General features: G+C 40.0%; 1 protein-coding gene across 10 annotated transcripts in view; it reads left to right on the forward strand.

Moving 5' to 3' along the window:
- TMPRSS15 (transmembrane serine protease 15) overlaps positions 1-12,812 on the forward strand; it is a 105,088-nt gene that overhangs the window by 5,016 nt on the left and 87,260 nt on the right. For 3 of the 10 annotated variants that reach the window (XM_061627897.1, XM_061627903.1, XM_061627904.1), the window contains exons 2-5: positions 931-1,119; positions 2,046-2,108; positions 2,912-3,033; positions 7,798-7,865. In XM_061627897.1, coding sequence (XP_061483881.1) covers positions 931-1,119; positions 2,046-2,108; positions 2,912-3,033; positions 7,798-7,865 — 442 coding nt within the window. Of the gene's footprint in view, positions 1-557; positions 620-780; positions 839-930; positions 1,120-2,013; positions 2,132-2,441; positions 2,526-2,911; positions 3,034-7,797; positions 7,866-12,812 lie in introns of those variants that run through there. The other 7 variants (XM_061627900.1, XM_061627901.1, XM_061627898.1 and 4 more) reach the window with 7 other exon arrangements.

Genomic DNA, 12,812 nt, shown 5'->3' on the forward strand with positions numbered 1-12,812 from the left:
AGATGGAAGTTCTGTAGACCACAGCAACTCCTCCCCCTGTCCCTGCAGCCTGTGCTGGTGCTGCAGCAAGTATCCAGGTGGGTAAAGCTGGGTCAGATCAACCCGTCCAAGCTCACCCACCCAGGTCTCGGTAATACACACCAAAAAGGCACCTTCATCCACAATCAAGTCATGGATGAGAGTGGTCTTATTATGTACCAATCTGGCATTAGAACAACAACACACACAGGCCAGTGGGCACAGCAGATGAGCAACGAGGAACCAATCCATGAGAGGAGTGGCAGCAAGGAACAAAAGGTACAGGCAGCAAGGAACAAGGCGCAGATAGCCTTGCCTTTGTCTTTTCAGGTAATTCACCACCTCCCCATGGCTATATGTCCCTCTGCCCGTAATCACTGAAATTGGGGTGGCATCACCCATGTTCCTCCGTACTAAGACTCCTCCAAAACACCTAATATGGGCCCAACACAAGCCCACCAACAAAGCCTGCCGGAGCAAATTATCCCAGTAGGCCCAAAACTGTGGAAACTGACTGCCACTATTTCCAGCAGTTTGGAACTTTGATTTCATATCTTGTTCATGCAAAGGCAAATTGACACAAGGCTACCTCCAGGAGACTGTAAGTAGCAATGTGGTCAGTTTAATTTCACTGGTGGCAGATAAATGGAATAATGATGATGGTGATGCAAAGTTGACAATTAACTTTACAACCTTGGGTGTTTTGTGTACATATGTTATCTTGAAAGCTATTATCTTTTTATATTTTCATACTATGAACAGTCTGTCAGACATATCATTATACCAGATGGCAGAGAAACTGCAGCTGAAATGATTAAGTGTAAATGAAGATTAAAGTTGTAATTAGTTTCTAATCATCATCAGTATATATATATCTGCCCAAGCAGATCATTGTTCTTGTCATTCTTACAGGCACCTGGTGGCAATTCTTAATTAGTTACAGTTTTCCAGCTGAAATGAACCCGAGGAAAACATCAAAGAAGAAATACATCACTCTTACCAACTATGAAATTTTGTTTGCTGCTCTCTTTACAGTATCAATATGTGTCTGCATTGGATTATTAACACTTTTGTGGCTCGTAAACAAGCCAGCTAAACAAGGTAAGGAGATAGGACTCAACCTTGCACCTGTGCTCTGCAGTGAATCTCTGAAGTCAGCTGCTCATGTTACTTTAATTATTTGTCATGTTTAGTGCTAAGCTGAGACACTGCTGCTTTGAAAAAGAATCACTACACAAAAAAGTACTGAACCCCTGGAGCATAATTTAAATAGTGAAGCATATGTTCACTGAGTTAATGACAGAATAGAACAGGGTAACTTTAAAGTTGATATGAAAGCTGCTTTTGTACTTGCCCTTTTGTGTGAATTCCTTTAATTTACAAGTTTGAGAACTGATTGTATGAGCTATAGGGCACTCGATTAAATCAGTGAAATGTTATAGTTGCACAGTACGAAAAGACAGAGATGAAAGAAACATAACTCCCGTTGTTGAAGCATATTTAACACTGCATCCTGCAAAGTGATAAGTGTTTCTAGTGTTGTGGTATCCCGGTGGATTGAAAGGTCTTACATTCTAATAGGAAGCAATTCAAGCCCTGGACATCAGAATACAACTGGGTCCTAACCACATGATACATTTGGAGCACATGTTATATCTGCCATAGGTCACTCACAAAAAATAATATTTTCATGGTGCTGGATCCCTGTCGTCGTCATCATAATCATTTATTTGTATGCTGCCTTTCCATAGTAAACCATGCGTAAGGCAGCTCACAACATCAAAATGTTTACATAATTCACTAATGGTGTCCTGATCACTCTCTCTATACCTTTGTCAGTGACCACCAGGAAAATATTAACCTGCATTTAGAGGGACAACACAAGGTACAAGTGCTTGATTTGGAAGATTGCTTTTCGAATTTGCTGTTTTTCAGAAGTGAAAAAAATAATTTTATACTGGATTAAGTAATTTGAGTATTTGATGCTATTTTTAGATCAGAAATGACTGAAACAAACTTTATTTTAGAAGATCACCAAACTGACAAATCAAAATGGCTGTCAGAAGGTATTCTCTACAATCACCAAAGTGGTAAATGAGTTCAGACAGAAAAGGTCAGACATATCTGTGTCAAATCAAAGCAGTCTGTTTCAAAGCTGTACATCAGAGAATTGTATCTATTTCATGCTCAGAGGAAATAGCATTAATCCTTAGTTCTTATAAGTATTCAATTTCCTAGCATGTTTGCTTGTGTTGGATAAAACTGGCAGCCTCACTATTATCCCTTTCTGGTCAATCCTTAGGCAGAAGTGACACAACAAGTAACTTCTGTGGCTGAGGCCAATTACCTCTGCCCAGTTTCCCATATATATTGCTTGCTACAAGAAATTGTCAGCATTTGGTTCCTGTGAGACAAACATGCCTATCAGCTATTGTGCAAGGAAGCATGAAAAATTCTCCTGTGTTACTTAGAAACATGCCAAAAGAAGCACATTGTCCAGGTCAAGGGTGTGTATTAACACCAGATCAATTGTCAGTTATATACTGACAATAAGACTTTCCTCTTTTCCCAGGCATTTTAGCATGTGTTTTTAAATTGCTTTTAAAAATGTGTTTTTAAAATTTGTATATTTGTTTTTAGTGTTTTTAATTGCTGTAAACTGCCCAGAGAGCTTCAGCTATGGGGCGGTTAATAATAATAATAATAATAATAATATACCTGAAAATTGTGATGAGAGATAAATAATTATAAGTAAAATGTATAAGATTTATCTCTCATTCTTCTTGTGGATCCATTTTCAAAGCCAGTTAAAATGGAAAGGACAGCTTTAAATAAACAGTAAAATGAGAAAAAAAGCATCCTTGCTAGCATATATCCCCTTTAATTATATCAGGTGCAAACAGTCATACAGCCCAGGGCACATTCACAGTGCTGTCAGGAGCATCTTTCAGCCCAGCTTTGCAAGAGAAATCATCAACAGTCTTCAAAGCTCTTGCCTTTGATGTTCAACAAATGGTAAGAATCAACCAATATATGTTTACCATATTTAACAGCATTCAGGGTTTTCTCTATATTGACTTTTAATTTTAAGTTCATCCAAGTTCTCTATCATTTCAAGACAGATATAGTGTTGGGGAGGGCGGGGACATCCAATTGTAGAAATGGAATGTACCTTCCTTCCCTCCTCCTGCAGATCCCCATGCACCACCACAATCTGCTCCACAGATTTGGAAACCTTCCACATTTGGGATTGGGGGGCTGCAGGAAGGGAGGAAGAAAATCTAAGATGTCATCAATATATGAGAAAGTGTGTAGATTGTTCATTATAATTCAAAAAATGATATATATGAGAATAGTGTTGTATGATTGTTCATTATAATTCAAGTAGCAGCTATGGACAAGGGGCAATTAGGATCAGAACTATGGCATGCAGGGAGGGAGTTAATGCTTTCCTCCTGAGATAGTCCTGACAAAAACCACTCCATGCACTCCGAAATCCACTATTGAGCACAGAAAGAAACCTGCCATCAGCACAATGTCAGCTTCCTTCCCATGCCAAATAGCAGTTTCAGGAGTGATTCTTATCAAAAACACGCTTTCTTTGCAAATAGTTGGCGCTCCTTGGGGCTGGCTGTACTTCAAGGTAATCACTCAAAGTTTTGGAGTTTGGTTCAAGGTGGTCTTACACAGAATTTCTCCATCCAAGTTCCCCCCGTTTTACTGGAATCTTGGGTCTCGCATTTTCGTTCTATTTTTGAGACCTCAAGTTCCACACCCCCATTCATTAGTGATTCTCCCTCTTCCCTCCCTCCTTGGCCACCAGTTAATAGTTCAGACATAGGGGAATTAATATCCACTCTCCGCCCCGGTAAAGCTCCTGGGAAAGATATGTTGCCCCCTGAATTGTTTCTTTCTGATCTTTCCTGGTGGTGTCCAATTCTAGCAATACTCTTTTCCAATATAAATGCCACTGGTAAAATTCCCCCGGGCTGGCGCACAAGTATAGTGGTGCCCATTTATAAGAAAGGCGATCCTTCTGATCCATCCAACTACAGGCCTATTAGCCTGTTAGATGTAGCATCTAAACTCTATGGACGCTTTCTCCTAAACAAATTGTTAGACTGGGACCTTAAACATTCCCTTATTCATGTGGAGCAAGCAGGATTTAGAAAAGGCAGAAGCACTCTAGACCATGCCTTTGTCTTATACCATCTCATAAAGAAGACTAAATCCGGGGTGTATAAATCCCTTTATTTAGCATTCATTTTGACTTCTCCTCAGCTTTCGATCTAATTGATAGGGACTTACTGTGGCACAAATTACACCAGGCAGGAATTGACAAGAGACTGTTGTGGCTGATCCAGTCTCTCCACCAAGACAACCGGCTAAGGGTCTGCCTTGGTTTGAATGGAGCTCTCTCCTGTGAAATCCCAGTTAGAAGAGGTGTGAAACAAGGATGCCTATTGATTGGCTCCTTTCTTGTTTAATTTTTTTATTAATGACTTTATCCCCTCAATGGCCTCCCCTAATTTCTTTCCCCCTTCAGTGGGTACCAGGAAGATAGCCTCCCTACTTTATGCAGATGACCTGGTTCTGCTGTCCTTAAACTATATCGGGTTGAAAAGAATGTTGGTACGGTTAGAAGAATATTGTGAGGCCCAACATCTACATGTCAATTATTCAAAAACTAAAATAATGATATGCGGGAAATATAGTAGATCAAAATCTACTTGGTCCTTAAATGGTCAACCAATTGCACAGGTCAACACCTTTAAGTATCTGGGTATATGTTTTAACAATCAGCTTCGTTGGAGTCCACATTTGGAGATGACTAAGCTGATGGCCGCAAGATCCAGTGGCCAATTAAGGAAATTTTTTTATTCCCGTGGAGGCCAACTCATTAATCCAATGTTAAAAATCTATGTGGCCAAACTTCTTCCCAAAATTTTATATGGTTCAGCGCTTTGGGGACTTTCAGAAAAAGTCAGAATTGAAGTCCTCCAAAATTTATTTATGAAACGGATAACTGGTCTCCCCAAAGGTACTCCTTCAGCCCATCTAAGAGCGGAACTTGGTTTACCCTCCCTGGCAGCCAGGATTGATTTAGCCTTCCTGCATTATTGGAAAAGGGTATCTCTTACAGAGGGACCCTCCCTCGTAAAATGTTGCTGGCAAGACCATCTGAGGGCGGATGATTGGGCCTCAAAATGTACAGAGCTAGTAACAACCTATGATCTCTCCCTAAGCAAACTACTGAATCTTAATCCCTCTGATTTACGAAAATGGATTTTCAATCATGATGCATACCAAGACAGAGCATCAATTGTTGCGGCCTCCTTTTTCCCATGGTTCCCAAAATTTAAACTTAACCATGCCCTGGCTGCATATTTTACTAGTTTGACCTGTGCCCCGTTGCGCAGAGCTTTTACAGAATTGCGGTTTCAATCCATGCCCACAGCCAATTTAGAGGGCAGATACAAGGGCATCCCGTTTGCAGAACGTCTCTGCATTTTTGGTTGTAAAATGCCTGAAGACCTAGTACATTATATGTTTCTATGTCCCTTATACCAACATCCCAGAGAAAAGTTTCTAGCCCCTTTTCTGCGTTCTACCAGGGAACTCTCCCACAAAAAACTAGCAATCGAGTTATTAATGGATAATAACATACAGACTACAACCGCTGTGGCTAACTTCGCCCTTGCCGCTAAAAAGCTTAGAGCAATCTATGTAAATTCTCTATGTCTCCAAACTGGAAATGTTTCTTAATTTTAAGTTTCCTGGTTTTAAAAATTATTCCCTGTATTATTATAGAACTAAATCATGTTTGTCAGTTTTTAAAATGGTTATATGTATATTTTATGGTGCAACGGCCTATGGCCACATGCAAATAAACATTGATTGATTGTGTGATTCTTATCAGTAGCACACCACAATCCTGATCCTGATCCAAGCAGGGGTAGTGAACCTCAGGCCCAGACAAATGCAGCCCTCCATGCCTTCCTATCTGGCCCTCAGGAGTTTTCCCAGGCCACACCACTCACTGGCCCTGCTTCACACCCTCCTTGACTGTTTTCACCTGGCTGGAAAGTGCCCTTGAACTCTGATAATGCTTCTTGTTTACATGGATGGAGGATAGAGATGTGTGTATGTGTGTAGTGCATAGAAACTAGCCTACAAAGTCAAAATGTATATTTATTGCTCCACCCACTTTTCCCTCTGGCCCCATCCACCATTGCCACGTGGCCCCCATAAGGTTATGTGGCCCTCTGGCTACAAAAGTTCCCCACCCGTGTTACAACACGTGTCCTTGGGAACCTGAGTGTGTGAACCTGCCACCTACGTGTCCCATAAAACACACCTCCTTGAGAGGAGGGGGATCTTTTGCTATGGATAAAACAATCGCTTTGCCCTGAAATGTGCCTAAATGATGCATGTATAACCCAAGAAATGCAGGTCCAAACCACACTAAAGCAAAGCTTTCTTTTATTGAGAGAAAAGAGAAGAATAGCATTACAAAATTACTGGGTGCGTGGCAGCATTAGTCAGTAACACTTGGTTTAAAGGTAAAGACAATCATGGTATCCCAAATTCTTTAACATGTAGTTTGGCCAAACAGTTTTTCACAGCACAACATTGTTAAGATGAAGTATTTGGATTCAAGAAGGTGTCATATCCACTGGATTTCTGTGAGATTAACTCCGCTTATGATGGTAGTTGAGATGGGAAAAGAAATAAATAGATGCAGCTTCACAATTAGCACAGTTCGACTGCATGGCTTTCTTTTCAATTGCTTTCAATCTGTTGTGAAAGTCAGGATGTCAAAGCAGTTGTTCCATTAACCACAGAGTTACCATTTAGATGTTTTATAATCTGCTAGGATTTACTCTGCAACATTCCCAACAGGTACAGAAATATGGTAAAATATCTTAATAAGGAAATTCAAAGGAAAAACTCGGCTGATTTTTGATACTCATTGGTTACCAGACCTGAGGTTATTTCTACTATTATAGGGCATTCAAACACAAGCATAATTTTAAAGTGTTTATAGTGTGAGAACTGCAGGAAGGGGGAAATATTAGTTACATAGGGTGATTCCATATGAGCATTTTATTGTGGGATTGATGCTCCTCACGTGATGTTATTGCCATCAAAATGCCAGTCTGTACTCCCCCCCATTAATTTAGATTTACCTTTTCCATGGAAAATCTAATGCTAAATGCTAAAACAATGCTAAATAATGCTAAAACAACTGTTGCCAATGACCCATGTGCAACATTAGAACAATCCAGTTGCAATATTAAGTCCCTGTCTAGAAGCACCCATGCATACACACATGCAATTGTCTTATTTATTTATTATTTGATTTATATCCCGCCCTTCCTCCCAGCAGGAGTCTTGCAACACAACCTTTGAAAACTGAGAGGTCTGATGTCTAATCAAGAACAATATTCTTTCCTGGTCCTGTACAGTCTTGCTGTAGTTTGATTGTTTGTGTTATTGTCTTATAATGGTTTGTGGTTTGTAATGGTTTGTGTTATTGTCTTATTCTCAATCTACTTTTTTCTCTCTGTGACCTCTCTTTTCTCTCATTGACCTTTCCAGAACTATTTTTATAGAGCTATTTAGGGCCAATACCTTTCTGGAAAGTTCATATTTGTGCATACAGGCACTGACTGACAGTCACAGGAAATGTTTTGTCATACATATCTCTGTCATTTCCCCCTCCCACCCCCGGACCTAGAACCTAGGTAGATAATACCTTTTCTGTCTTCCATCTAGGTAGATGATATATTTCAGTCAAGTGAACTTCAAAATGAGTACAAGAACTGTAAAGTATTGCAATTCAGGTGAGGTAGTTTTTTTTTAAAAAAAATTGGGGTTACAGTTATGTACAGGTGCGACTGAAATCATAGGAATTGAAACATATTCAAATGTGTGCAGGAATGGAGGCTCAATTACTGTGATAACAGTATCATAATATATTATGTTACCATTCATGTCTATCTTTGTCTCTGTTTAGGTACTGGGATCCAGTGTTAAACAAACATGTGAGATGAGGGAACGCAGCAGACACAAGTGTGCAAGCTCCACCCCATCTCTGTGTAGTTTCCATCACTCTCAACTTGTGGAGATTGCTTCTGTGAAGCTAGAAGTTTCCTATACCCATAGAGGCCCCTCATGTGGTTTAGAACCCTGATTTTCAAAGGATTCTATAATGTGCATGGAACCTCCATGGATACAGGAGACTGCCTACTTCACACAAGCACCCTCTACAAGGTGAGGGTGATGGAAATTTTGGAAGATGGTAGAGCTAGTATGCTCTTACCCATGATTCCTCCTAAGTGTAATAGCCGGAAGAAGTGTTACTTTATTTTTTCATCTACAACTTGTGTAACAAATGGCAGGATAACACTTCCAGTAAGGCATAGACAACTCTGCTGCCATAGAATGTCTGTTGCCTATTTCTTTCGATAATTTGATTTTCCCAAGTTTTTTGCAGGTCTGAATGCATTTCCCGTATAACATATCTGATTGTTATTCTAATCAGTTCTCAAATGGATCCGTCAAGACATAAAATGCATTTTCTCATTGCTAACTACAACAGCTGGTTGATGCCTTTGATAATGTTAATGAAGCACAGGATCATCATTCCTAATTTTAATAACATTTGCTGTCAAGTTATACTGAATGTACTGTAAATGAAATAAAACCAGACCCCTTTAGCTTGAATTCTGAGAAATAAAATGAAACAAAACACAACATAAATGCTTTAAGTAAGCATATCAATATCAGTTAAGATCTTCTGAGAATCTAGTCCACTGTAATTCAGACTCACTGTAGCTTTAGGCAGGATGAACACCTCCACATATCTATTACATTTGATAAAATGCAAACCTGTGAACCCGTATTCTTGCCTTAGATAGGCAATGGTTGCCCAAACCCACACTGGAAAATGATCCCTAAGCAGCACTTCCTGAATGCTGATGAACTCCTCTCTACTTGGCCTGAAAGCCTTAGTTTTCACTGAGGAACTGGGGTTCAGTTTATCTGCCCCCCTCTTTGTTTGTGTGCCCTTCTTCCAAGAGTCCCAGGGCAACTTACATAAAAAGATAAAATAGTATACCTTAAAATCACAGTAAATATACAATAAAAGCAGCAAGCAGCACATCAACACAGCAGAAAGAGGAATCAGCTAAAAGCATCACCTCAGCCCACCCCTCCAAAAGCCTAGGCCAAAAGGTGCCCCTTGATCTGCTCATGAAAGCTGTACAAAATGGTGGAAGATGCACTTTGAGGATGCCATTCCACAACCTGGAGGCTACCACTGAGGGCTTATCCAAACGGAGCGGGATAATCCACCGTTTCCATATCCGGTTTGTCAGCTGATAGTCCTCACTTTTCGCCTTTTTGTTCACTGTTTCCCAATGAAAAAAAATGTCCCAATGAAATTCCCAATTTCAAACAGCAAATCGCATTTTTGCCGGTATTGGAAGGAGCAGATTTAACCTGCGAAAATGCGTGACACTGCACAATGTCATTTGGACGACCGAAAAATAATAAGCACACATAGCACGCGTGTCACACATTTTGCAGTCGTCTGGATGAGCCCTGAGATGGCCTTTCTGCATGCTATTACCCTTTGGATTTTATTTGGCAGTGAGAGCCTCTCTCACTTTCCTTAACAATTGGACAGGTCAATATGGGAGGAGGCGATCCTTCAGAAACTTGGGACACAAGTTGTTTTAACTTTTTTTCCCTATAAGGCTAGGATGCTTCCAGCATTGTTTGCATGTAGACTGAATTATATTACTGGTTGGTTCAAACAACATATTCTTGTGCTGCTTTCATCAGAAAAGTGTTTGAACTTTTTTTTTTTTTAACAGTCCTTCAGGGCAATCTGATTTCTTATTTCGTTCTTGGAACTCAGCTGAGTCACAAAGATAGCATTGAAAGCTTTTGTGACTTCAGCATGGCCTAGAAGTTATCAGAATCATTTAAGAAATTAAAGGGAAGACACTCTCAATATATTCCAGTAGCCTGTGCTTTGAGTATTGATCGGATTAATCACCTCTTATCCAAGAGCACAGCTGTATCAGTGACAGTTTGCCGGCAGGAATTCTTTGAAATAAGAAAAGTCACTGCTGATTTTAACCAGGAGGAAATGTTCTTAACTTCAGAAAGCATTATTACAGAGTCACAGACCATCGTCATTCCAGATCTTGCTAGAAGGGGAGAAATCAATACTGAGAGTAACTAAAATTGAGGAAACCAAGCAGATATTCCCACAGGGTTAAAAAAATATTGAAAATCCCCATACTCAGATTGAAAGACAAAGGATGGAAGATCTTAGGTCATGTTCACATTTGCTACTAAATTCTAAACTATACCATTAGTTGCTTTTTAGTTTATTTAGACTGCTTATTCACCACCTTCATTAGGAGACCTCTTTTCATCTTTCTTGTCCCTTTTTGCTTTCAGAGCTCACACCCATCTATTTTGCAGTCTTTTACAAAATATATATTTTTCCAAGATTTCTTCAGATCTTACATCTTATTTCAATTATAACAGTATCAACAATGCACATCCAAGGCTATGTGCAAAATTGATGTCATTTTTTTTTTAAAAATGGGGGAAGCCATTCAAAAGCTTTCCTAGCATAGGTACAGAGAGAGAACTTCAGAAAGTATATGAGATTGATTAATGATTGATTGATAGTTTTATTACGGTCAGGGACCTGCAGATATCACCGTAAAAATATAAACATGATAAAAAAGAGTTAACAATGCAATACTTGTGAGCCAATAAGCATATACACGCAGTTTAAACACATTCTGCAGAATGCAGCGGTCCTTGGCTTATCAGCACTTATGCAGAGATTAATCACTGCAGCAAAGAAACTTGCTACCTTAGATGTTATTTGGGGGTCTTTATCTGCAAAAAAGTATTGCGCATAAAAAGCAGCGTCCCTGCCCGGGAGCTTCTGGAGAATAGGGATAATAAACCAACTACGGAGGTCGTTATAAAAGGCACATTCTAGTAAAACATGACTTACAGTCTCAATAGCACCAGTATCACATGGGCAATAGCGTTCAGCAAGAGGGATTTTTTGAAACCTGCCCTCTAAAAGAGCAGATGGCAGAATGTTATATTTGGCCAGTGTAAATGCTTTTCTGAGCCTAGGAATGTGGAGAAAGGCTTGATAATGTGCCGGGGTAAAAACCTTAGGGTAAGGATTAAAATCAAAGTTAAAACCAGTAAGGGACAGGAGGTTTTGGAAATCCACATCAAGGATTCTCTGTGTGATAGCCGCCTGTGCCTTAGAAAGGCCTAACGCTAAAATATTGGGGGGAGAGAAGCCTAAATTAGCGAGTTTAATGGATAAGGATTTCTTCCATTTAGATTGATAATTATCTGATAACACAAGGGGAGCCAGACCAACTGGGACAAAGATCAAATTTGAGCACCCATATGCGGGTCTCAATAGTAGGCAGGCCGGCTTCAAGGCGAAGTTTTGCGTTCAAAACACAGGAGGGGGTGCCTAGGATGTTTCTTAGGAACTTAGATTGAAGTGTTTCAAAAGGAGTGTGGCTACCATAGACACTTATCTGGGCACCATATAACAATTGCGAGATGACTTTGGCAGAAAATACCTGTATATGAGAATTTTGCATACATGGATTGCAGCCAAAATGTCTCTTATCTTAATTTTGTTAACTAAGTCTGCAGTCCTAAGTATGCTTTCATGAGAGTTAGTCCGATTGAACTCCGTGGGAATTACTTCTGAGTACACTTACATAGGATTAGGGATGACCAGATCAAGCTTGTTCCAATCCATGTTTGCATATCAGTAGACTGGTAAGTCTTTTCTGTCCCAAGTCCATGCACTAAAACATACTTTCAACAGATTTAAATTGTTTTGAAGAACTTATAAGGTGGACAGAAGGTTTCCTTGGTTCATTCTTTCTTTGAAACAATCACTTCTAGCTACTTGTTGCAACTAGAATATATGGTGCTTGCCATGCTAATTGAAAATGTGATTAATGACCTGTTGCCCTTTCCTGGGTAATTGTGCCAAGAAAAGAAAGGATGAACCAGGGAAGCCGTTGGACTGCCAATAGAAGTTGCAATGAACTGTGCTCTGAAAAGGTTCATAAACATGTGATCTAATCTGCATGTCTGCACTCCAATTTGAGCATGATCTGAGAAGTGCAGAATGAGGAGGTTTGCTCCAAAATACATAGTGAACCAAAATCTTTCTCTGTCTCCACACAGGATTAATCTGAATGGCTGTAATCCTATACACACTTACCACTGGTCCCTGCAGAAAGTAGTTTTGCCAGCTTTGTAATCCCTTCAGACAACAGCTGGCAGTTGAGCACTTGGGAAGGACTACACAACAGACTTTGACAGGTGTGCAGGACAACCCACCTGTCAATTGTTTGATACCATAATGGCATTAGGTGTCTGACAGGTGGGTTGTGTTGCTCACCTGTCAAAGTTGGCCTGCAGGAGTGGGGACAGACAGTGATCTGGTCCACAAAGTCAGAAATGTTCCCCACCCCTGCAGTAATGTAAATGGTGAACCAAATAGAATAGGGAAAAGAAACTCTCAGTAAGAGCCACCACCTGAGAATTAAGGGATAATCCAGGAACATACCCATGCTATAAATCTGCCTCATAAGGGAAACTGTGATCCCAGCAACGATAAGCATTTCTCCAACTAGCCGGTTCACTGAATGTCCCACCAGCATCAGTTCCATCATCTTATCTGAACTGAGCTTTGTTCACCTTCA

Source organism: Rhineura floridana, chromosome 5, assembly GCF_030035675.1.
Source record: "Rhineura floridana isolate rRhiFlo1 chromosome 5, rRhiFlo1.hap2, whole genome shotgun sequence".
NCBI classification, from domain to species: Eukaryota; Metazoa; Chordata; class Lepidosauria; order Squamata; family Rhineuridae; genus Rhineura; species Rhineura floridana.